Source organism: Microcaecilia unicolor, chromosome 3 (genome assembly GCF_901765095.1).
Source record: "Microcaecilia unicolor chromosome 3, aMicUni1.1, whole genome shotgun sequence".
NCBI lineage: Eukaryota > Metazoa > Chordata > Amphibia > Gymnophiona > Siphonopidae > Microcaecilia > Microcaecilia unicolor.
Window position 1 is genome coordinate 377388041 of NC_044033.1, and position 27525 is coordinate 377415565.

At 43.8% G+C, this 27525-nt stretch overlaps 1 protein-coding gene across 1 annotated transcript in view; it reads right to left on the minus strand.

Annotated features, from left to right (window-relative positions):
• Positions 1-27525, minus strand: part of AGBL5 (ATP/GTP binding protein like 5) — a 557199-nt gene that overhangs the window by 524379 nt on the left and 5295 nt on the right. Inside the window, 1 exon segment of the mRNA XM_030198622.1 lies at positions 11585-11869. Within this exon segment, the coding sequence (XP_030054482.1) occupies positions 11585-11796 (212 nt within the window). The 5' untranslated portion in view covers positions 11797-11869.

A 27525-nucleotide genomic window follows, 5' to 3' on the forward strand; every position in this document is an offset into this window, starting at 1 on the left:
CATGTCCTCAGTGAACATTGGTAAAGTTTTACGTTCGCCGATGCAATACTTGCTGAGATATAGTAATCTGTTTGACCCCATATTACAGCCTTCTATGGTATGAATCCGAGATTTCGGCAACTTTGAGACACTGTATCTCCGGCAATATTTTGTTGTGAGAAACAAAACTTGGCTATCTTGTACAACTTTTTGCGATCTATTAAACGAACTACTACAAAAATCTTCATGAGCCATTTCCATGAAGAAAACTTGGAGCAAACTTGGTCCAAAAAATTTGCAGCTCAAAAAAATTGTAAAGTTTGGCTTTTTATATCTCTGGAATTAAAGGTGTGATAAATGTGAAACTTTGCACACAACAACTTATCAACACAAGGTTTTAGAATATAAAATTTCATTCTCCTAATATTTTCCATTAGTTCACAAATTGAGTGTAAAGTTTGTTCTTACATGGTAGCTGACACTTGGAATCATATTAAAAACTAAACCCTGAAAAACACGTGGAACATAATTCTAAACAAAAAAGAAAGACCCGGAGAGGGAGAAGAAGAAGATGATGTCCTTGAAAACACCAAACAAAAAAAACAGCACCACGGGCCTTTAAAAATGGAACACAGTTCTTTAATGAATGAGCCTTGACAAAAAGACCCGACACGGGCCGTGTTTCGGTGACTAGCACCTGCGAACACAGTTCTTTAATGAATGAGCCTTGACAAAAAGACCCGACACGGGTCACCGAAACACGGCCCGTGTCGGGTCTTTTTGTCAAGGCTCATTCATTAAAGAACTGTGTTCCATTTTTAAAGGCCCGTGGTGCTGTTTTTTTTGTTTGGACTTTAGTTTGTACTTCGTTCCCTCTCTTTTGTTATGTCCTTGAAAACACCACCAGAGATCTTCTACAGGTTCCTGGATGCTCAGATTGTGATGTTGAGAATGTCAGCGAACAGATATGCAGTGATACAAATGATCCAGGGTATAAGATCTTAACAGATGATGAAATTGTGGAATCAGTACAGGACAAAGAAAATGAAGAATCAGAAATTGATGATGGTCACCAGGTTGATGCTGACGCAGGACCAACACATGCAGAAGCCTTTGAATGTTTAAATACAGTGATGGCTTGGCTGAAAAAGCAGGAAGAAAGCAGTGCAATCCAGCTCCTATTTCTGAAAAGACTACGTGATCTTGCAGCAGAGAAACGAAAATCGGCCTTGAAGCAAGAATTACTTACTTTTTTAGTGTACTGTAGTATAGATAAGTATGTACAAGAAATACAGCACTGCACTGTACTTTTTAAAACTGTACTTTTTCATTAGAACTACTTTTTTCTGCAAACATATTGATGAAAATAAAACTAATGTTTAATATGCAATGTAATCTTGTTTTCTTTACAGAAATTTGATGTGTCCGATTATCCGGATTTATGATTATCTGGAGCACCCTCTGAGGAGGATAGTCCGGATAATCAGCGTTCTACTGTATATTAAAAACATATATTTTGATGAATCCTTGGGGGAAAATCATCTCCCAGGGACCCTGCCCCAGACCTTTTCTCATGATAAAGTGGGTAGCATGAGACCACTCCCTTCAGGCACATCCCCATTAGCACACCTGGGCTGCTTGGAGCTGGATCCAACATCCAAGAACCCCACATCACTTCCTTGGGATCCGAGGGGATTGTTTGCCCCACCAGAATCCCTGGAACATTTCCAGGACCACCCAAATGTCCTCAGAATGGGCCTGGAAAAACAAGGTTCAAATTCATACTGAGGCCCTCCTGAGACCCCTGACCCCATTCAATCGTGGTTTCAGTCCCTGTCATTGAAGGAAGTGATGCCAGTGCCAGGGTAGAGAGCATGGGAGCCATACAATCTGGTGCCAAGATAACTACTATTCCCACCAAAACTGAGATATAAGCAGGATGACAATTGGTCTATAATAAAATATTAATAAAAAAAGGAGGTGGGCTAATGGCACAACATTAAGGGGAAAATTCTCACAAACTTTTCATTTGCTTTTTTCTTCATTTTGCTCAATTTTGTTTTAGAATACAATATTTCATACATACTAAATCAAAAGCAATCTCACTGAAATGAAAATCCCTACCCAACAACAGCAAACAATAACCCTTAACCCAGACAAGGGAAAAGGCTGTTCAATTTAAGCTGGTGCTGGAAAAAAAAATTTTGTTGAATAAATGCTCAGGCTGCTACTTGATACATTTCAAAGTAAATATATAGATTTCTTGACAATAGTTATGTACAGCACTTCTGCATATATATGCCAAAGTTAATCAATATATTAATAAGGAAGGGGGAGGGGAGAAGGGAGGGGAAGGTTAGGGGGGAGGGAGGAAACAAAAGCAAATGTTGATGATAGCTGTTTAGCTTTATTAGCATAGGTTTGAAATGTTTATTACCAAAGTTATACCGATTGGCATGCAATTGTTTCACATATGCATTCATCAATAAAAAAAATTGTTAAACATAAGCTGGTGCTGGAAGAGAGGAGGGAAAGAAGACATATGACAAACATTTAAATCTCTCAGGGCATTAATGTACAGGAAGAGAGCCTTTTCAAATGAAGGAAAACTCTGGAATGAGGGGGAATACAATGAAGTTCCGAGGAAACAGGCTTAGGAGGAATCTAAGAAAGTATACATTTACGGAAAGAGTGGTGGAAGCATGGAATGGTCTCCCGGTGTTACAATTTGGCCCATGTTTCATGCTCTCATTCATCTCGCCACCTGGTAGCTAGACCTGGTGGCTGCTATGGATTGAGTGCTGGCTGTTTCCCATGTTCCAGAAGGTACTACGGTCCGGTCCGGATCTTCCAGCCCTCCGGACTGTCTTGGGAGTTTTTGAAACTAAGCAGTACCCGTACCTGGTGACCTCCCTTGTACTTTGCCTTCATTAACCACCTGGATGCTTTCTAGTTCCTCACGCTAACCTCCTCCTTCAACCTCCAACTGAGCTCCACCACCCCTACTCATCAATCTGGCCATTGTCTTGACCTCGTCTTCTACCTGCTCACCCTCCAATTTCTGTGCCTCAGCTCTTCCTCTCTCTGACCATCACCTGATCACCTTCACACTTCATCACCCTCCCCCTCAGTCCCGCCCAACACTAACCACTGCTTCCAGGAATCTCCAGGCCGTCGACCCTCCCACCTTATCCTCTAGTATCTCTGATCTCCTCCCTTCCATCATGTCCTCCGAGTCTGTCGACAAGGCTGTCTCCACTTACAATGCCACTCTCTCCTCTGCTCTGGACGCCCTTGCACCGTCTATCTCCCGTCCCACAAGGCGTACTAATCCCCAGCCCTGGCTGACCCCTTGCACCCGATACCTTTGCTCCTGCGCCCGATCGGCTAAACGCCTCTGGAGGAAATCTTGCACCCATACTGATTTCATTCATTACAAATTCATGCTATCCTCCTTCCAGTCCTCCCTATTCCTCGCCAAACAGGACTATTACACCCAATTGACTAATTCCTTCAGCTCTAACCCTCGTTGTCTCTTCGCCACCCTTAACTCCCTCCTCAAAGTGCCCTCCTCTCCCCCCCCCCCCCCCTCACTCTCTCCTCAATCACTGGCTGACTACTTCCGCGACAAGGTGCAGAAGATCAACCTCAAATTCACCACCAAACTATCTCCTCCTCTTCACCCTATAACCCACTCCCTCAACCAACCAACCCAGGCCTCCTTCTCCTCTTTTCCTGATATCACCGAAGAGGAAACTGCCCATCTTCTCTCCTCCTCAAAATGCACCAACTGCTCCTCAGACCCCATCCCCACCAACTTACTTAACACCATCACTCCTACTGTCACCCCTCCATCTGTCATATCCTCAACCTCTCTCTCTCCACTGCAACTGTCCCTGACACCTTCAAACATGCTGTAGTCACACCACTCCTTACAAAACCATCACTTGACCCTACCTGTCCCTCCAACTACTGCCCCATTTCCCTCCTACCCTTCCTCTCCAAGATACCTGAACGCGCCGTTCACAGCTGCTGCCTCTCTCCTCTCATGCCATCCTCGATCCGCTTCAATCTGGCTTTCGCCCCCTATACTCGACAGAAACGGCACTATCTAAAGTCTGCAATGACCTGTTCCTTGCTAAATCCAAAGGCCACTACTCCATCTTCATCCTCCTCGACCTATCCGCCGCTTTTGACACTGTCAATCACAACTTACTTCTCGCCACACTGTCCTCATTTGGGTTCCAGGGCTCTGTCCTCTCCTGGTTCTCCTCTTATCTCTCCCACCGTACCTTCAGAGTACACTCTCATGGTTCTTCCTCCACCCCAATCCCGCTCTCTGTTGGAGTTCCTCAGGGATCTGTCCTTGGACCCCTTCTTTTTTCAATCTACACCTCTTCCCTGGGCTCCCTAATCTCCTCTCATGGTTTCCAATATCATCTTTATGCTGATGACACCCAGCTTTACCTCTCCACACCAGACATCACTGCGGAAACCCAGGCCAAAGTATCAGCCTGCTTATCCGACATTGCTGCCTGGATGTCCAACCGCCACTTGAAACTGAACATGGCCAAGACCGAGCTTATTATCTTCCCTCCCAAACCCACTTCTCCTCTCCCTCCACTCTCTGTCTCAGTTGATAACACCCTCATCGTCCCTATCTCATCTGCCCGCAACCTCGGAGTCATCTTTGACTCCTCCCTCTCCTTCTCTGCGCATATCCAGCAGATAGCCAAGACCTGTCGCTTCTTCCTCTATAACATTAGCAAAATTCGTCTTTTCCTCTCTGAGCACACCACCCAAACTCTCATCCATTCTCTCATTACCTCTCGCCTTGACTACTGCAACCTACTCCTCACTGGCCTCCCACTTTGCCATCTATCCCCCCCCTTCAGTCCGTTCAGAACTCTGCTGTACACCTTATCTTCCGCCTGGACCGATATACTCATATTACTCCTCTCCTCAAGTCACTTCACTGGCTTCCGATCAGGTACCACATACAGTTCAAGCTTCTCCTATTAACCTACAAATGCACTCGATCTGCAGCCCCTCTTTACCTCTCTACCTCATCTCCCCTTACGTTCCTTCCCGTAACCTCCGCTCTCAAGACAAATCCCTCCTTTCAGTACCCTTCTCCACCACCGCCAACTCCAGGCTCCGCTCTTTCTGCCTCGCCTCACCCCATGCCTGGAATAAACTCCCTGAGCCCATAAGCCAGGCCCCCTCCCTGCCCATCTTCAAAGCCTTGCTCAAAGCCCACCTCTTCAATGTCGCCTTCGGCACCTAACCACCATACTTCTATTCAGGAAATCTAGACTGCTCCAACTTGACATTTCGCCCATTAGATTGTAAGCTCTTTTGAGCAGGGACTGTCCTTTTTTGTTAAACTGTACAGCGCTGTGTAACCCTAGTAGCGCTCTAGAAATGTTAAGTAGTAGTAGTAGTTTGCCTTGCAACAGAGGTCCTCAGAGGAGTTTCCCTCGGCGAAAGTTGTTGCAGTGCGTCTGTGCTATTTTCCGTTTCAGCTTTGGCCCTGCTTATCTCCTGGTTTATTCTACTGTCTGCTGCCTGCCCAAGACCCGGCTTATCTCTTGGTTTATTCTACTGTCTGCTGCCTGCCCATGACCCGGCTTGTCTCTTTGTTGGTATCCTGTTCCTGCCCTGTCTGGTAAGTCCTGCCGGCCGCCTGCACCCTCAACTCCTGGGGAAGGGCAGTCAAGTGCAGGTGAAGTCCAGCAGTTTTCTGTCAGAGGTCTGCCTTGTCTTGTGTTTTGGGTGATTCTCCTACTGCTGCCGCTCCTCGGCAGGGGTCCAAGGACTCACTAACTCAGTGGTTTCACAGGAAGCCTGACACCCGGTGGAGGTTGTGGAGACGAGGACTGTGTCAGAGTTTAAGAAAGCATGGGACAAGTATGTGGGATCCCTTGGGAAAAGAAGTTAAGAGTTATGGAGAATGAGCAGACTGGATGGGCCATTTGACCTTTATATGCCCTCATATTTCTATGCTTCTATGAGATGAAATCCAGAGATAAAACTACATTTTTATGATTGGGTTCTACCGATAACCCAATGAATTGCCAAAATTTCATCACTGGCAGGGATGACTTTTCCTTCAATGCCTCTTCAAGAATTCTTGGAGTTGAGGTTGATTATGAAGGCTTATATAAAATCTACAGTAAAAAAAAAAAAAGTCTTTCTACTTATTTAGGAAACTCAGAATTATCAGAAAATATTTTGAGGAATCAGCATTTAGACTTATAGTGCAAACTTTGATTTTATCAAGGATGGACTATTGTAATACTGTTTTTCTTGAATAATTCCAAGGTATTAATCAGACAGCTTCAAACAATTCAGAATATGGCAGCCAGTTTAATATACTCCCTTCGTAGATTTGAATCAGTCACTCCTGTTCTTCTTGACCTGTACTGGCTTCCAATAGAAGCCAGAGTTCAGTTCAAATTGTGTATAATGGCTTTTAAGAAACTCTATGGAGAAGCGCCGCCATATAGGACTGATTTAATACATCTATTAGCTAGTTGTAATACTTATAGTTTCTGTGATCTATTACGTTTTCCTTCAGTAAGAAAAATTACATCTATGATATCACTGGCATCGTCATTATCATATCAGGCTGTCTTTGTGTGGAACTCCCTGCCATCATCTATTAGAACAATTAGGTCTTATCTAAGATTTAGAATGATTTTTAAAACTTTTTTATTTTGTACATTTTTGCTGAAGGAACTTGGCAAGGATGTCTAAAAACTGGATTCCATTGGGTATTTCTTACTGTCATTTCTAAAAATTTTATTTGCTTTATTTTTTTTTACTATAATTCCTGAAAAATTGACAGTTCAGGCTTCTTGTTTGTGTAATTCACAGTAGGAACTGAGTAGGAATTTGTTAAATATAAGACTTGTATAATGTAATGTAAAAACAATAAAAAAAATTTTATTAAGGTGAAGTATGGACAATATTTTTGAAGATTTTAGTTTCAGAGCTAAACATGTGTAGGGGTACGAGCTCCTGCCACAAATAACAGGTACACTGCAAGAGCTTGCAAACCTGTGCCTGAGGTATTCTGAATACCTATGATCAACTGGGCAGCACCTGGTGCTTCACAAACAGAGATTTTTGATATGAACTGGAGCTCTGCCAAGTCACGTTTATTCTAATTAAAGACATTTTCATGTCCAAGCATTGCCCATATTCCAGTTAGGCAATCCAGCTGATGCAGAATATGATATGTTGTCATGTCGATTCTCAAGACTGTTCAGAGCCAGAGTTTCTAGAGATGCACCAAGAGTAACATCAAAAGACATTCTTGTGGTTTTGCCAGCCATAACAAAGGGCACAACCAATCATCTTGTGTGGAACTATCATTGGAGCCAGTCCCGATGGTACAATTGATATAAAAGGCCATACCCTCTGGACCTTGGGTCTGATTTAGCTATCAAGCCTCTTGACTCTACCTTCCTCAGCTCATCGCATCAGCTGTTTTCTCTCCATCACCCACCAACTGATAGGCATTGCAGCATTCCCCAGGTACTGCCAGCTGTCCCAGCTGTTCCTGAGGGAGTAATCAGCTCTTAGATCCAGGTCATAAGACAAGCTTGGTAATCACTTTGGGGTAACAAGCACATATTGTGTCCAGGGAGTTGTGGATTTGTTTAATCAATGTCTGATTAGTGCACATTCCAGCAGTTATAACACAGACATCTGACTTTTGTTCTATGATTTTCTAAATGTATCACGTTCCTGTTATTACTTCTGTCTTCATTCATTTATGCTTTTCTTCATGTAAATAGTTTTTATGTAAATAAAATCGTTATTATTTCTAGTAGTTTCATATTCTCAGTTTAGTAAGAAATATAGATAAGGAGTTAGAATTCAGAATTGCTCATAAGAGGTGTGATTTTTTTTTTGTACAATTTCTAGAGTGCTACTAAAATATACTATTGCATGTCTCTACCTACACTGTTCCATAGGGACCAGTGTGAATTATTGTCTAACTTCTACATATGGATGGGGTTGATATTCAAAGCGATTTAACCAGCCAGAAACATCTCCTGGCCAGTTAAATTGTCTGTTCGGGGCTAACCACTAGTTTTCAGCGGTACTTAAGCCATTAATGCTGCTGAAAATAGCCAGTTAGCATGAACTGCAAACCGGCTATTTTGGGAAGGCTGAGTCGGCACTTGGCCGGTTCAGTACCAATATTCAGCACTTACAGTTCAAATTAACCACATAAATACGATCACATAAAGTCAGTCCTATCTTTATGCGGTAACCCATAACTGATTAAGTGCCAAATATCTGACTTAACTGCCTATTCACTAGCCAGTTCCGCAAAAACAGATATTCAATGCCAAAGCCCAGACATGGCCCAGCACTGAATATCTGGGTTTAATTGCCGGCTGCTGCATATTACCCCCAGATATTATTCACGGATAACTAGGCCTGAACTAGAGAATGACAAGGGGACAAAGTTTGTCCCCATCCCCACCGGTTCTGTCTCTGTCCCCGTCCTGTCCCCGCAGGCCCTGTCTTCATCCCCACCCCGTCCACGCAGGTTAACATAGTAACATAGTAGATGACGGCAGAAAAAAGACCTGCACGGTCCATCCAGTCTGCCCAACAAGACAACTCATGTGTGCTACTTTTTGTGTATACCCTACTTTGATTTGTACCTGTGCTCCTCAGGGCACAGACCGTATAAGTCTGCCCAGCACTATCCCCGCCTCCCAACCACCGGCTCTGGCAGAGACCGTATAAGTCTGCCCAGCACTATCCCTGCCTCCCAACCTCCAGTCCCACCTCCCACCACCGGCTCTGGCACAGACCGTATAAGTCTGCCCAGCACTATCCCTGCCTCCCAACCTCCAGTCCTGCCTCCCACCACCGGCTCTGGCACAGACCGTATAAGTCTGCCCAGCACTATCCCCGCCTCCCACCACCGGCTCTGGCACAGACCTTATAAGTCTGCCCAGCACTATCCCCGCCTCCCACTACCAGCTCTGCCCCCGTCCCCACTCCATCCCCATGGGCTCTGTCCTCATCTGCAGAAGCCTCGAACAATTATTAAAATCTGTTTATTAAAGAATAAAAAGGAACAATATGCTGTGCAACTATTGTGTATAAATTATAAATAGAAAACAATAACAGTGAGAAGCTATAATAACCCTCCTCACCACTACCCTTCCAACCCCAACAATAGCTGATTTCCACTACCCCAAGAAATCCTAATCCACCCTGTTAAAATTTGCAGGGGTACAAAATACAACCCGTTCTGTATGCCCTAGAGGGAAGAAATATGCCCTATGAAGCACTGTTACGATTTTTTAATCTGTGAATGAATAAGAAGTCATCAACAATCTCAGGATTCAGTCTAGCTCTTCTGTCTTCCACAGTCACAGAAGATGTCTTCTTAGAAGATGTGCTGGTAGCAGGATATACAGGATCCCCCATGCAAATTTTGCTAGTTGTGGCCAGCATGTTTGCTTTTTTCCAAAAAAAAAAATCAAAATATCGTTGTCTGCATCACTCAAACATAAATAACAGTCCAGTTCATTAACAGGCTTCAAAGTAGAAAATGACACAGGGACAAAGTTTGTACCCGTCCTCGTGGCCTCTGTCCCCATCCCTGCCCCGTCCCCGTGGGTTCTGTCCCCGTCCCCATGGTTACTGCGGGTCCCCATCCCCGTGTCATTCTCTAGTCTTAACGCATCATGATGTCTTGGTAAGTTTGCTGTTCTTAATGTATAGGAGCAGCCTGCTCTAGGTGAAGGCAGACTAAGGATATTCTTCATATGAAATCAGTGTTGCTGGCCTCAATACACAAAAACATACATAGAGCTCGGAACTGCAGCACTGTATGGTTTAGAAAAGATCAGCTCTTCGGAGTTCTAAATGTAATATAGGAGTCCTTGAACTCACTGAAAGGCATAAAAATGTATTATGACAATTATGTCTTATTTCTAGGATACTTATGTGTGCCACTAATCTCAATCAGGAGATTTTGATAATTCCAGAATCCCCTGATACAGAGCTTTTCACAATCACCTAAGTAGAGAGGTGTGGTAGCCATGTTAGTCCACTCTTAAAGGTTATCAATAGAAATCAAACAAAATAAAACATGGAAAAGAAAATAAGATGATACCTTTTTTATTGGACATAATACATTTCTTGATTAGCTTTCGAAGGTTGCCCTTCTTCGTCAGATCGGAAATAAGCAAATGTGGTAGCAGATAGTATATATAAGAGAAACATCAAAGCATTACTTTGACAGTCTGACAGAGTCCTTTATGTTGAATATTTTTCCCTTGTGAATGACTGTGGGGTCTTGTGAAATGTTTTGGCATAGCTTGCAGCTGTACGTGTTACAGGGAAACATGCCCTTTTCTTTTTCAGTCTGTGTTGGGAGTTTACTTCTGATCAGCTTGTGTTTTAAGTTTAGTGGCTGTCGGAAGGCCAGCATAAAGGACTATTTTACATGCTCATCTTCCAATGTGGTATATATCATTCAGTGTAAAAAATGTAACGAAGGATGCTATATTGGAGAAACAGGCCAGATGCTTAAGACAAGATTCAATCTGCACAGACATCACATGAAAATAGCCGGTGCCAGTCAAGCCCCCACCCCTGTGGGCCAACACTTTACAAGACCAGAACACTGCACCAGTGATTTCACAGTAAGAATACTGAAAGGTAATTTTAAAACAATACAGGAACGTAAGACCTTTGAAATAAGAATGATTGAATATTTTAACACCCAACAGACAGGACTTAACAAGGATCTGGGTTTTCTAACCCATTATAAACCATAAAGTTGTATTTCTCTGTTTATTACCCTCCTCTCACCTACTAACACCCATCCTGTTAGAATATCAATGAAATGCTTTGATGTCCCCATGCATACCCCCACCCTCCCACTCTGTCATACTGTCAAAGTAATGCTTTGATGTTTCTCTTATATATACTATCTGCTACCACATTTGCTTATTTCCGATCTGACGAAGAAGGGCAACCTTCGAAAGCTAATCAAGAAATGTATTAAGTTATGTCCAATAAAAAAGGTATCATCTTATTTTCTTTTCCATGTTTTATTTTGTTCGATTTCTATTGATAACCTTCACAATCACCAAAAGATGAGTATCTGATAGTAAATGTACGATTGTGAATGGAGACCAGCATAAATGGTGGACACTAAAATAAATAAAAGAAAGAGTTTAAGAAAGAATAGAAAAGAAAAAGTTAATAATTAGAAAATATATCACAGACCAATGAAGAGGTGGATGCGTAAAGCTCACTGATTTGAAGGTTTATTCAGTAGGCACCGCTGAGGTCAGTAATTAAACATACAGTTGACAGGAGATAATATTATTTCTAGGATAAGCAGCATAAAATGTATTGTACTTTTTTGGGATCTAGCCAGGTACTTGTGACCTGGAAGAAACAGGATGGTGGGCTTGATCGACCTTCAGTCTGTCACAGTATGGCAATACTTATGTATTTATGTCAGAGCCCAGAAGGGAAAATATATTCTGACAGATGGAAAAATTAAGTAAACCCATTTACAATAAGAAAGCCAATGTGGGTGACTTCTTACCTGTTCCCATTTTCATGTTCTGTTTCAGCACAATCAGGTTTTGTCCACACATTGAATTCATAGTCAAGAGTGGACAGCAAGCCTCCAGACACTGATGAGCCATTTCCAGCTGCATCCCCATCTCCATCCTGGTGCTGTACTTTCTCTACACGAGCAAGGTTACCAGAGTCAAACTTTGAACTGAACAATAAGCCACCACAACGAATCTCCATGTTTAATCACCCAACAAGAAGGTGGGGTTTCATTCTCTTCTTTGCAATTACATTGCAGGGATAACTTCGAGATCTGCAGGACATGGGAACAGTAAATCAACCGATAAAATGATCAGTAAGAAACAGCAGCAATTGAGAACCACCATTAGTCCAATTTTACTTGATGAGTTATCAAATAATAAATTTAAACATATAAAGTACATGTAAAAGCATTGTTATAATTTAAAAAAAAAGAATTTAGGTTGTCGTTATTAGAACTGTGCATCAAAATGTATGTTTTGAGTAAAGAGTATTATGTAAGAGTTACCTCACAAAGATTCAAACAGAAACTAGAGGAGCCCCAGAGATTATTAGCAGTACTCCAGACATATCAAACACACCAGAAAGTTAACACTGTAGGAAAACCACTAAGAAACATGGCAAAATTAAGAATTTGGAGGTCAATCTTTTCTCCATTCATTATGAGAGGAGAGGATGTGTTCACATCAAGCTCCTACAATCCAGGACAAATAATGCTCTATTTGCTTATTTACTGCTTACTTTTGCTCGTTCTATTTTTTTTTGGGGGGGGGGGGGAGGGGACCATTCCGGAGTGGAGTTTTCTTTCTTCACTCAGTTAAATTTCATTTGTTTGGATAAATACAACTTTTTGCCTCCCTGCATTTCTCATACAAGCACACTCTCTCTCTTTGCTTGAGAAATAAACTGGAACTACAACTGAAAAACCTCCAGAGATCTGCATCAATTGGAACAAAGGACACCAGGATCAGAAACTGCTAACTGAAACCACCACTACAACTTGAGTTAAAGTTCTTATCTATAACTTTTATCATCTACAAATCTCTTGATACCTTGCTGAAGTTTGCTCAGCTTTAAAACTTCCACAGGAGTGAAACACAACCATCTGATGTATGTCTCTAATGAACAGAACTGCCTGTTAAATATTAGATACTGGACTTTAAAAACCAAATTATCTTGCTTCAAGTTTTAAAAGTACAAAAAATAGGTAGAATTAGCTGACTGACTTCATATCTCATTCCAAATAAGAACTCTTTATTGAAGCAACAGAGCTCAGCTTCATAGGAAGCTGATACTTCAAAGGGTCTCAGACCCTATACAAGCACAGTCTACATAATTAACACTCCAATGTTAACTGCTCCCAACAACAAACCATCTTTAGCTATACTCTGAATGATACAAGTCTACATGCAATTTATTCCTAACCAAGAAAAACAGTATTTCAAATGAGACTGTTTAAGTGAAGACCCAAGTTTTGTGGAGATTTAAACCAGTAATGTATTAGCATTTCCTCTGGCTACATTTCAAGGTGTGCTTAAGGTCAATGAAACCCCTTTGTCTTACAAATACCTGAACTGTTCAGACCACCACCTCTGCCCCCCCCCCCCCCCCCCCCCCGTCTGCAGTAATTCCAATCCTGCAACTTGAATAAGAGAATTATCTGGATTTGTAACCATGAGAGCTACACAGCAGCCTGCCGCCAGCCCTGAACTCGCCCTTCAAAGCTGCACGACTCACAATGGAAGAACAGCAGCCTGATAGAGGAACCCAAGGAGTGCTTAAGGTCAGTTCTCTCCATTGTCTTACAAATACCTATCCTGCTCACCTCTGTACTTATAATCACATCTCAAACTGCAAATAAAGGAAATTAACAACTCTATGAGAGCTACACTGTGGCCTCTCGCCTGATCTAAACTCCCCCTACTGTTGCACGATGGACTATGAAAGAACGGCAGCTTAAATGAGGAACCATATCTAATTATAGCAAGTATTAACGTCATTTTGAAGCCTGGCACATCCACACTGCCCCACCTTATGAGTATCTGAGACACTATCCAGCTTATTTTCGAAAGAGATTCCCGGCCATCTTCCGACACAAATCGGGAGATGGCCGGCCATCTCCTGAAGCCAGCCAAATCGGTATAACCGAAAGCCGATTTTGGCCGGCTCCAACAGCTTTCCGTCGCCAGGACGGCCAAAGTTCCCAGGGGCCTGTCGGAAGGGTCGCGAAGGTGGGACAGGGGCGTGCTTAAGAGATGGGCATCCTCGGCCGATAATGGAAAAAAGAAGGGCGTCCCTGGCGAGAATTTGGTCCACTTTATTTGGTCCCTTTTTTTTCAGGTCGAATTCCCAAAACAGTGCCCGAACTGACCAGATGACCACCAGAGGGAATCAGGGATCACCTCCCCTGACTACCCCAGTGGTCACTAACCCCCTCCCACCCTAAAAAAAAGAACAACTTTAAAAGCTTTTTTTGCCAGCCCCAAATGTCATACTCAGGTCCATCGCAGCAGTATACAGGTCCCTGGAGCAATTTTAGTGGGTGCAGTGGACTTCAGGCAGGCGGACCCAGGCCCTTCCCCCCTACCTGTTACACTTGTGGTGGAAAATGGGAGCCCTTCAAAACCCACCCAAAACCCACTGTACCCACATCTAGGTGCCCCCTTCACCCCTTAGGGCTATGGTAGTGGTGTATAGTTGTGGGGAGTGGGTTTGGGGGGGGGGGGGTTGGGGGGCTCAGCACCCAAGGTAAAGGAGCTATGCACCTGGGAGCTTTTTTTTTTTTAATGTTTAGAAGTGCTCCCTAGGGTGCCCGGTTGGTGTCCTGGCATGTCAGGGGGGCCAGTGCACTACAAATACTGGCTACTCCCATGACCAAATGCCTTGGATTTGGCCGGCTTTGAGATCGCCGGCCTCGGTTTCCATTATCAGCGAAAACTGATGCCAGCCATCTCAAACATTTGGCCGGCCCCAACCGTATTATCGAAATGAAGATGGACGCCCATCTTGTTCGAACATATGGTCAGCCCCGCCCCTTCGCGGCACCATCCTCGGAGATGGGCGTCCCCAGTCGAAAATGCCCCTCTGACGTCTGCTCACCATCAGTGGCATCTACCTTCAAGGAGGTCTCCGTTCTGAAGCCTTTAACAGCGCACATTTAGGACTGATAAAAAGCACCAAAAGTGATCGACTTAAACTAGCTCCAAAAGTTATTACCATGTAGTTGCGCACATGGATTTGCTTAGCCCTCTTGAGCATGCTGGGTAGCAACCTACCAGATACCTTAATGCCTAATCCTATCATCGTAATCTATAACCTATCTAGAAAACCCTGTACTAAGAAACACCCTAATTGTAATGTCAGATATGTGATAGACAATGGCAATATATACTGTCAGAACCAAAAGGCTAGCATTTGAAAGCCTAAAAAACCTTGCTACCTTTTGCAATTATCCAAATAATTCTCCACTTTGGAACACAAGTCACAACGCACTCCTGTACCCGCCAGTGCAGGCCATTTTTCAGTGCCCCTTAGTAAAAGGGCCCCTTATTGTGTTTATGTTTATTCTTGGTTATTTTACTATTGTTATGCTGTTAACAAAATTGTAAGTTTTATATTAAACTGTACCTGCTGTACACTGCCTTGGGTGAAATCTCTTCATAAAGGTGGTTAATAAATCCCAATAAAAAAATAAATAAAAATGCCATGTCTGTGGGGAACTAGGCTCTTACTCAGGGATCTGCTAGAATCTTCAGATCTGGGTTTTCTGTTTATCTCAGAAACATGGCTCACAGCAGTTGACAGTCCAATACTGCCCCACATCTACCCACCGCGGTTATGGTATTCTTCATTCTACACAGGGGACAAAAAAAAAAAAAAAGGAGACTTGCTCTTATCTTTAAGAGTTTTTTCCACATGTCTTTAGTTAGTTCTGGGGTTCTCCCTGAACTGGAATATATGCTGTGCAAATTCTGCAATGATTCAAAAGAGGCAAATCAAATCGCTCTACTCCTCATTTACCATCCTCCGGGAGCCTGATCCTTAGCAGACCCTCCACTTGAAGAGATTACTTCCTCTGCCATGTCACAATTTTCAAGGACTGTTTTCCTGGGAGACAAACCTACACTTGGAAAATGATGCAGACACTAATGTCCACAACTTCAAATCAGTCCTGAAGGACTGCGAACTAATTTCATTCTCCAAAGGTAAAACTCATGAAAAAGGCCATATGTTAGACTTCATGACTTCCTATCCTAATAGCTTGATAAGTTCATCCAAATGGAAGCCAATACCATGGTCTGACCAATTCCAACTGGATTTCACCATTGATATCTGTATGTCAAGCTTAACCAGACACAAGTCATCCAAACTCATCTCCATCAGAGGTAAAATCAATGAGGACACTTTCTGGTCTGAGCTAACGGAGTCCCTCACTACAGCATCTCCTACACATAGTTCGATCAAATCCCACTGGGACATCAAGGTGAAAGCCACAAAAGACAAAATTGCTCCATTTACCAGTATAAAGGTCAAGAAATCGTCATGGTTTACAGAGGAACTATCCATCCTAAAAAAGGAATGTTGACGCCTTAAAAAGCAATGGGGAAAGAACAAAGATACTACTGTTAAATCCAAATGGAAGTCAGCCTTCCGATGCTACAAAAAGGTAGGTCAGAATACCCGTACTATAGCAGCCTAACAGGTCAAGATGATCTTAAAAACAAAATACATTTCTCCTTAGTTAAAACATTAGCTTCCACTAATAAAGATGAACATTCAAAGAAAACATGTCCCACCGCCCAAGACATAGCTGATCATTTTGTCAACAAGATCCTCCAAATTAGGTCCAAACTATCTAAAGCTACACCAACAGAGGAAAATAGTCCAACCCGTAGCTCAGCCCCAAATCGTCTGAGATCTTACAACCCAAGGACTCAAAACTGATCAAAATTGGGAATCTTTTCAACCACTAACAGTTGAGGATGTAAGATCAATGCTATTGAAATGCTCTCAAGCCAACTGTTCCCTGGATCAATGCCCAAACCACCTACTCAAACCCATCCCTATGGAAGCAGTAAACTGGTTACTCAATCTCAGTGAGCTTTTAAAAACTGGCTCTCTTCCTCCTGATATGCATGAAATTGTTCTCACTCCACTACTGAAGGGATCTGGCCTAGATGTAACATCGCCTGCAAACTACCACCCAGTGGCAAGCATACCCCTTTTTACTAAAGTATTAGAAACCAATATTAGTAAACTAGTAAAAAAAGGCCCGTTTCTGGAGCCAATGAAACGGGCGCTAGCAAGGCTTTCCTGTGCCCCCCCACCCGTCGTCGATGTTGGTAAATTGCTCCGCCTCCGCCCTCAACGTCATAACGTTTGACGCGAGGGCAGTGAATTGCTCCTCCTCCGCCCTCAACGTCATAACATTTGACGCGAGGGCGGGGCCCAGAGACTGTGATTTTCGAGGCTTCAGAGCTTCGAACATACGAACCTTGGCTTCAGTGACGTCAGAAGCCAATAGAACGTTAAGGGTGAGTTTTATATAATAGATATCTCTCTTTATAGCTATTTTACACTGGTCACAATTTGACTTCAGATCGTCACATAGTACGGAAACACTGAAACTAGTTCTAACTACAAATGTCAAACACCACCTAAGCAAAGAAGACCAAGTATTTCTTCTCCAATCTAATATATCTGCAGCATTTGAAAAGGTTGACCACACACTGCTACTCGAATGCCTGGATCAGATAGGAATAGCAGGGACTGTGTTCAAATGGTTCAGCGAATTCCTTTCAAACTGAAGCTATTCTGTCAAGCAAAACATAGTAAAGTGGAGGGGGATAATCGAACAGGGGCGCCCATCTCTAAGGATGGCCCCGTAAAGGGGCGGGACAACCCGTATTATCGAAACAAGATGGATGTCCATCTTTCGTTTTGATAATACGGTTGGGGACACCCAAATCATGAAATTTAGGTCGACCTTAGAGATGGTCGTCCCCGGTTTTCGACGATAATGGAAAGCGAGGACGCCCATCTCTGAAACGACCAACTCCAAGCCATTTGGTCGTGGGAGGAGCCAGCATTTGTAGTGCACAGGTCCCACTAACTGGATGGAAAAAGCCCTTCCCTTACCAAACCGGAAAGGAACGAGCATGCATGAAGGAAACTGCATGCAAATGAGCTGCTCGCTGTTAGCTCATTTGCACACGATTTCCTTCCTAAGGAGTGGAAGCGACGGCAGTTCAGGATGTCCTTCCCTGCAACGGCAGTTGAGGACGTCCAAAATTTGGATGTTTGTGAGAAGGACATCCGTGCCTGTTATGCCTCCAACACCCCCTTTATTTATTTGGATTTTGGATCACAAGTAGCAGCAGTGGGATTTGAACTGGCCACCTCTAGATTGCAAGACCAGTGCTCTAACCACTAGGCCACTCTGCCACTCCTCCACTCCCTTGAAATTTGGCCATCCCTGTGGGGGGCGGTTGAGGACATCCAAAATGTTTGAAAGAAGGACGTCCACGCCTTCATTATGCCTCTGCTGACACACACATACCCCCCCCCCCAGGGACCTGCATACTGCCACACTCCCCACAGGGATGGCCAAATTTCAAGGCTGTGGAGTGGAGGAGTGGCAGAGTGGCCTAGTGGTTAGAGCACTGGTCTTGCAATCCAGAGGTGGCCAGTTCAAATCCCACTGCTGCTACTTGTGATCCAAAATCCAAATAAGTAAATAAAAAGGGTGTCTGAAGCAAAGCAAAGGCATGGATGTCCTTCTCACAGAAATATCCACATTTTGGACGTCCTCAACTGCCGTCGCAGGGACGGAGGCATAGCGAAGGACATGCTCTAAAAAAAAAAAAAAAAAGACAAAAGTTTTTGAAGTTGTTTTTTTCGGGGTAGGAGGGGGTTAGTGACCACTGAGGAAGTCAGGGGAGGTCATCTGGTCAGTTCGGGCACCTTTTTGATGCTTGGTCGTGAAAAAAAATGGACCAAGTAAAGTCGGCCAAATGCTCGTCAGGGACGCCCTTCTTTTTCCATTATCGGCCAAGGACGCCCCATCTGTTAACCATGCCCCTGTCCCGCCTTCTGTACACTGCCGACACGCCCCCTTCAACTTTGGTCGTCCCCGCGACGGAAAGCGGTTGGGGACGCCCAAAATCGGCTTTCGATTATGCCGATTTGGGCGACCTTAGGAGAAGGATGCCCATCTCCCGATTTGTGTCGGAAGATGGGCACCCTTCTCCTTCGAAAATAAGCAGGAAAGTAATATAGTAGGTGACGGCAGAAAAAGACCTGCACGGTCCATCCAGTCTGCCCAACAAGATAAACTCATATGCGCAACTTTATATGTATACCTGACCTTGATTTGTATCTATCACTTTCAGGTCACAGACCGTAGAAGTCTGCCCAGTACTAGCCCCGCCTCCCAACCACCGGTGCTGCCACCCAATCTCGGCTAAGCTTCTGAGCAGGGCCGTGCCAAGGGTCTCTGGCGCCCCCCCTGCAGACTACCAGTTGGCGCCACCCCCCCCCGCACCTGCCTGGCTCCAAGGCAGCGATTCCCCTCTCTCCCTGAGCCCTACCCTCCCACCCATCCATGCCCATCTGTCCCCTGCCATTCATCCCGATCAAGCAATTCCCCTCTCTCCCTTCCATGAACCCTGCCCTCCCATCTATGCTCCTCTCTCCCCTGCCCTCCCGCTCCCATGTAGGAACTGCCCGCCCTCTTCTCCCCCCCAAGATCCCTTTCCTTTTTTTTTTCTTTTAAATTTACCTTCCTCCGGCAGCGCAGCGTCAGTGAAGGAGGCGGCGCTCCCAGTCCCGACGTCTCTTCTAGCCTTCCATTGGTTCGCTCAGTGTTCCGCCTTCTTCTGACGTCAAGGATGACGTCAGAAGAAGGTGGGACACTGAGCGAACCAATGGAAGGCTAGAGACGTCGGGACTGGGAGCGCCGCCTCCTTCACTGATGCTGCGCTGCCGGAAGAAGGTAAATTTAAAAGAAAAAAAAAAGGAAAGGGATCTTGGGGGGGAGAAGAGGGTGGGCAGTTCCTACATGGGAGCGGGAGGGGCAAGGTAAGCACGCAGCGGCGGCGCCCCCCCAGAGGATGGCGCCCCCCTGCGGCGCTTACCCCGCTTACCACATCGGCACGGCCCTGCTTCTGAGGATCCACTCCTTCTGAACAGGATTCCTTTATGTTTGTTTATCCCATGCATTTTTGAATTCAATTACCGTTTTCATCTCCACCACCTACTGCGGAATGGCATTCCAAGTATCCACCACTCTGTGAAAAAAATACTTCCTGACATTTTTCTTGAATCTGCCCCCCTTCAACCTCATTTCATGTCCTCTAGTTCTACCACCTTCCCGTCTCCGGAACAGGTTCGTTTGCAGATTAATACCTTTCAAATATTTGAACGTCTGTATCATATCACCCCTATTTCTCCTTTCCGCCAAGGTATACATGTTCAGGTCAGCAAGTCTCTCCTCATACATTTTGCAACGCAAATCCCTTTCTTTGCACTGCTTCAATTTTTTTTACATCCTTAGCAAGATACGGCCTCCAAAACTGAACACAATACTCCAAGTGGGACCTCACCAACGACATGTACAGGGACATCAATACCTCCTTTCTTCTGCTGGTCACACTTCTCTCTATACAGCCTAGAAACCTTCTGGCTATGGCCACCGCCCTGTCATACTGTTTCATTGCTTTCAGATCCTCAGATACTATCACCCCAAGATCCCTCTCCCCAGCTGTATATACCAGTCTCTCACCGCCTAACACATACGTCTCCCGTGGATTTCTACTCCTTAAGTGCATCATTTTGCATTTCTTTGCATTGAATTTTAATTGCCAAACATTAGACCATTCTTCTAGCTTCTGCAGATCTTTTTTCATGTTGTCCACTCTGTTACAAACCTTGGTGTCATCCATAAAAAGGCAAACTTTACCTTCTAATCCTTCGGCAATGTCACTCTCAAATATATTGAACAGAATAGGCCCCAGCATCAATCCCTGAGGCAATCCACTACTCACCTTTCCCTCATTCGAGTGAATTACATTTACCACAACCCTCTGGCGTCTGTCCATCAACCAGTTCCTAATCCAGTTCACCACGTTGGGTCCTATCTTCAGCCTGTCAAGTTTATTCAATCATATTTGCTAGATGGGTGACAGCTTCACTACACACCCTAGGGCAAGTATGGGAGGAAGAGGGATTATCACCTTTAGATGATCATAGTGAGGAATATGGGGTGACACAACACAAGACATTCCAGTATAGACTATTAAGAGACATAGGGGGTCATTTTCAAGCACTACTATCGGGCTCATTTTCAAAAGAGAAAGACACCCACCTTGCGACACAAATCGGAAGATAGACGTCCTTCTCACAGAAATGCCCAAATCGGTATAATCGAAAAATGATTCTGGACATCGCAGGGATGGCCAAAGTTCAAGGGGTGGTATCAGTGGCGTAGCAAAGAAGGGACTTGGCCATGCCTAACACTTGGACGTCCTTGACCCATAATGGAAAAAAAAGAAGGACGTCCCTGACGAGCACTTGGACGTTTTCACCCAGACCTGTTTTTTTTTTATGACTAAGGCACAAAAAGGTGCCCAAAATGACCAGATGACCACCAGAGAGAATCAGGGATGACCTCCCCTTACTCCCCCCCAGTGATCACTAACCCCCTCTCACCCTCAAAAAACATCTTTAAAAATATTTTGTGCCAGCCTCTATGCCAGCTTCAGATGTTGTACTCAGGTCAATGACAGCAGTATGCAAGTCCCTGGAGCAGTTTCATGTTTCAACATTTTTTATTGATGATTTTACAACGTCAACAAGCTCCATTCACCATACATTAAAACCGAAACATCCAAATAAGAGCTAGGCATCTTCTTTACATCATATTCTAACATTTTCCTTCATCCCACCCCATCCCCCTCCTCCCCAATGATATATTCTAACCTTTTAGTAATGACATATAACATGACTGCATCTCACACCTGAATCTTCACAATTACAATAGGTTACATATGACCAAAGGTGTAAAAATATACATTTCCACCCAATAAATTGATCCTTCCCTCCCTCCTCCCCTTTCCCCCACCTGCTCCCCCCCGTCCTTTCCTCCTCCCCTGTACCTTCTAGGCTTGTGCCTGGAGCAGTTTTAGTGGATGCAGTGCACTTCAGACAGGCGGACCCAGCCCCATCCCCCCCCCCCCCACACACCTGTTACATTTGTAGAGGAAACAGCGAGCTCTCCAAAACCCACCGTACCCACATCTAGGTGCCCCCCTTCACCCATAAGGGCTATGGTAGTGGTGTACAGTTGGAGGTAGTGGGTTTGGGGGGGGGGGTTGGGCGGCTCAGCACATAAAGTAAGGGAGCTATGTTCCTAGGAGCAATTTATGAAGTCCACTGCAGTGCCCCCTAGGGTGCCCAGTTGGTGTACTGGCATGTCAGGGGGCCAAGTGCACTATAAATGCTGGCTCCTCCCACACCTAAATAGCTTGTATTTGGTCGTTTGAGATGGGCGTCCTTGGTTTCGAAAACCGCCAAAAATCAGGAACGTCCATGTCTAGGGACGACCAAATTTAAGGATTTGGAAGTCCCTGACGGTATTTTAGAAATGAAAGATGGCCATCTTGTTTCAAAAATACGGGTTTCCCCGCCCCTGGATCGGGACGTTTTGCGAGGATGTCCAAAACAAAACTTGGACGTCCCTTTCGAAAATGCTCCTCCTTGTAACTTTATACATCTAAGTGCTTTGAAAATACACCTTCTTATACTTAAAAGGGCCCAAGCTGATTTGCAATTAGATGAAACCGATTTGGAAAAGGTATTACATATAGGCACAGGAAGAGGGGGGATAAGTAGAATATATAAAACTCTATTAGCCCAGCATATGCTGGCATTTTTTTATATTGATAGATGGGAAAAAGAATTAGCTCGAACTTCAGATTTTAAAGATTGGACTATGATATTTATCTGTTTAAAATATCAATGTCTAATAGCATGACTGAAATGGCTTCAAAATTTCTTACCAGTGGTACTATACCCCAGTTTGTTTAGCCAAGATCTATAAAATATGGACAGATGTTGGCAGAACTACGGAGAGTGGGGTACTCTCCTGCACATACGGTGGACCTGTCTAGTAGAGCATGCTTTCTGGACAGCAATCTTTGGACTACTGAATATTATTTTACAGTTATCATATCCCCACAGTCCAGAAGGTACTTTGCTCCACCATAAAGTGGTTGGAATTTTGAAAGGGCTCACAAGTAGGCAACTCACCTCTTTACAACTGCAAAGATTATACTGGCAAGATTTTGAAAACAACCACATATTCCACCTATTGAGATGGTCCTCTTAAAATTGGACTACATATGCTTAATGTCCAAGTTGACTGCTTTAAAGTATGGCAGGATTTTGCAGTATCATAAAGAAGGATTCCTATACTATGTGGTGCTCCCAAAAGGCACTGACAGCTAATAAAGAAATTCAAATATCAATTTGGTGGCAGTAGCTTAGTGATGTGCACCCCACGTTAATTCCTTATGGTGAAGAAAACAGTTAGAGAGGGCTTACCCCTCAGAACCTCGTAAGCATCTTCCCCACTTGCCTCCGGTCCTATGGATTCATTTGTCCTTCCGGGGCTATGCCGGTTGTTTTAGCGGTGTCTCCAAGGGGTGCCTCACCGGTCTTCAGCTAAAAGATCTCTTTTACCCCAGATATGCGCTCTCCTTTTCCCCAGTCTGTGCAAGGAACACTGCTGGAGTTTATTGCCACTGACCTGCACAAGAAGCAGAATACACCGCCCAATGGAGGGGAAGCAACCGGTGAGACAGAGGAAGTGGATCAATCCTCTCCGGGTCATTATGGCATTGCAGCAACTGCAGGAGGGCTCATGACAGTGTCAGTAGGAGTGGCTTCAGGACAAGGTCAGTGCGAGTCGGGCACAATATTTTCTGTTTCACCAATGGTTCTTCAGAAATCAACAATTTTCTTGTTGGAAAATTTGTGGACCTCTATTTCTGAACTGGGGAAGGCTATTTCTTCTCAATTGCTAGAGATGACAGAAGCTCTTCAGAGTAATATTTCTAATATTACTGTTTTTCAGCAATGGTTGTCTCAAGTTAAGTATATCTTGGGAGATCATACAACTCAATTTACAGCTTGTTAACTCCCATCTTATGAAAGATAATATTAACTTAAGAATGAAGGTGGAAAATTGAGAGACCTTGGCAAGTTTTTCTAATCTACACCTTAAAAACTCTCCTAAGGTGCCTTATGTTACTCCTGACATGTTCAAAAGATATTTGGTAGAAATTCTGCAAATTCCAAAGGCAATTTTTCCACCAGTTTCTCAGATATGTTACTTGCCATCGGCTACGAAAAGAGAGTAAAAAAAAATCAAGGCACCCCTGAGTAGGAAATGGATGTCCTCAGTATTTCTGGTATATTGGAATCTTTGACAAATCTGTGACTTTAGCAACTATGATAGCAACTTTTCCACTTCCATTGGACAGAGTCTGGCTTCTTAAACTCTTCTTTAAAAATATTTTGAATATTCCCTTTTTGGGTGCCCTAGTCAGGATTTTTCCAGAAATAACTAAGAATATACAGAAAAGAAATAAGAGTTTTCTTTTATTAAAACCTGGGGTGCTCCAATTAGGGACACACTTTTTCCTAAATTACTCTTGTACATGCATAGTTAAATATGTATTTTATGAGCCACCTCAGAGTAGAGACCATGTAGTGTTGCATAAATAATTAATTTCTGGCATGCTCACCGCTGCCTGTTGACTGTATCTCTTTATTTCTTTTGAATTTTATTTTTTCATTTTGATTTTGGTTATTTTCCAGAATAACTTTTTTTATTATTATTAGCAAGGTTTTGCTATTCTTTTGCATTTCTTCTTGTATAAGTTTTGATTGCTTGTAAATTGTTTTGTATGCAAAATTTTGCCATTTCTTGTTTTTCTCTAAAAGTGTTTAACCGCTTAGAAATTGTTTAAAAAACAAAAATTTATAAATTAGAAAAATAAAAATGCAGTAAACTGACTGGCAAGCTCGATTCCTGGAAGGAAACTGAGAAAGGCGGGTGTAATAAAAGTTAATTTTAAAGATTGTTTTTCAACTCTGTCTTGACCAACTTTGATTGTGTGAAAATAAGTTGGAATGCAGAAGATAAGACACAGCTCTAATTAATTTGATATGTGAATAGGAGGATGGTGCTTGTTTTCGGAGTTCAGCCTGGCCACCTGGACTTGGAAAACATGTGACCACATTCCCACAGTATGGCTTGTTTACCTAAAAAGAGAAGCATTCTGTAATTTCCCTTAGCTCTGAATATGAGTTCTAAGCCTTATAAAAAGGGGGGCTTGTTGCAACAGAGTTTTGAGGCTCATCTGTGGGTAGACGTATCGCGCAGAGGACTTGTTCATGGTCATAAGGAGACTTCGGGCTTTCGCTGCAACGGGCCTCCCTGCTGATGAGATAAGGGCCTTAAATTCCTGACCACTGATTTTGTATGTAGTAATCAGTGTTAGTGAGACAGGCTGTAAATCCATAGCAGTACAGCGTGGAAAGCTAGACAGATGGGTGTCTGGGGTATGACTAGTTGTCTAGCTAGATAGGGGCATCACTGGTGGACAGTCACTGGTGGACAGAAGTGAGAGAGAGAGCGAGATAGTAGGATAGGGGGTTGAAAGACAGTCACTTTTCTGTTCCTTTAGCCACAGAAAGGACAAGTCTATAATCTAGGCAATCCCATTTACAAGCCCCTTGTGTGCATAAGTGCTAGTATTCTAGACATTTACACATGCATGTGTACACCTACCCATATAAATGTTAGCAGAGCGCATAAGCGCTATTCTACAAATACCAAATTAACATAACACATATTTACCCATAGGCAGAAGATTTAAAAAATGTAGGCCTGGGGAGCCTAAAGGGGAGGGAAGGGTCTGGTCTGACTGGCTCGAGGTGGGGATGGGACCCAGGAATCCAGGTCTGGGGCTGACTGGCTTGAGGGGAAGGAGATACAGGAATCCATTGGGCTGCTACCCGGGAGTTAACTAGGCACCAGACGATATTCAAACCAGTGCCCAGTTAGCTCCTAACTTTAACAACTTGCTTAACCAGTTAATGATGTGAATATCACCAGTAACTGGTTAAGTACCGGCTCCACCCAAGGTCCACCCCAGCACTAACCAGACAGTGCAGGGGTGGTTAGAGCCAACATTCAGCCACACTGTCTGGTGACGTGTCACTTAATATCAGCGGATAGGCAGAAAGAAGAAATTTAACTAAGAGGTTCTCCTTCCCCGTTAAATTATTTTGAATATTGGACAATGCAAGTTTTATTTATTACTTATTTATTTATTAGTATAAGTGGAACATACAGACAGATAAGATAGACTAACAGAAATAAGGGTGACTAACTTGCACATTCAACCAGAAAACATGCAAGAAAATAATTTCAGCTACAGTAGGAGTGGGTAAGCAAATCCTGCTACAGTATGTGCAGCCTCTGTTAACCTTTGTGTACGTGTCTAGCTAGTTAGTTGCTTCTTCCATTAAAGGCTTGGACGAAAAGCCAAGCTTCTGCCTACTTCCTGACATACATAATACTGTAAGTTACCTGCCTCCCTGCCACATTTAGGCACCAGCATTTACACCAGCTATTTGGCTGGTGTCAAGTGTGGGTGCCTAGACTTTAGGCACACCGATACTAGGTTACACTAAACTGTGTCTGGAAAAAGGTGAGCCCCCTAAACATTTTGCAATAACAACCTCGAACCTGCACCAAATTACCGTATTTTTCGGACTATAAGACACACCGGACCATAAGATGCACCTAGGTTTTAGAGGAGGGAAATAGGAAAAAAAAAATTTGCTTTTTCCCTCCTCTAAAACCTAGGTGCTCCGGTGCGTCTTGTCCGAATCCCTCCCTCCAAGTTCGGGATCGCCCTCAGGGTTACCTCCTCCCCCCTCCCCGGCCCTGTCACCACTTCTCCCCTTACTCACGCGATCTTCCCTGGTGGTCTAGTGACGTCGGGGCAGGAAAGAGCCCCCTCTTTCCTGCCCAGCGCGCTGCTCTCCATCCTCCTGTATGCATTGCTGCCTGACGGTCTCAGTGAGATTCAAAATGGCCGCTGAGAATTGAAGTCTCGGCGGCCATTTTGAATCTCGCCGAGACCGTCAGGCTGCATACAGGAAGATGGAGAGCAGCGCGCTGGGCAGGAAAGAGGGGGCTCTTTCCTGCCCCGACGTCACTAGACCACCAGGGAAGACCGCGTAAGGGGAGAAGTGGTGACAGGGCCAGGGGGAGGGTGATCCCGAACTCGGAGGGAGGGCGGGCGGCCTGCCAGCCAGCCAGCCAGCCAAATCTCTACCTTCGGACTATAAGACGCACCCCCCATTTTCCTCCCAAATTTGGGGGGGAAAAAGTGCGTCTTATAGTCCGAAAAATACGGTAGTTAAAATTTTACGTGCACAATGTGACATCTATTTGCATCACCATCGCCAAATAAGAGATTTCTAATTTTTACAAACTGCTGTCACACATCTGTTTCCAATATGACTTACTTACATGTTGACGTCACCTCTGACGTCATTGTGCACTGATAAACAAAATGTGAAAAGAAGACCAAGTTTTAATTAAAATACTCAAAGCTGAAAATGGATGCAGCACTAAAAGATCAGATTTAAACATTTGGACTGTTCAGGTTGACATTAACTGCGTTGGAAACTCTAACTTTTGGGTAGTATTATTTACAATTTGACATCTCAGTAATATTAAGGTGGATTTCCATTAAACCATACAATATTGTTTGAAATAAATGTCACTTTGTGCAAGTAAAATTATAATTAATTCAGTGCAGATTTGTGGTTGTTATTGCACAATATTTA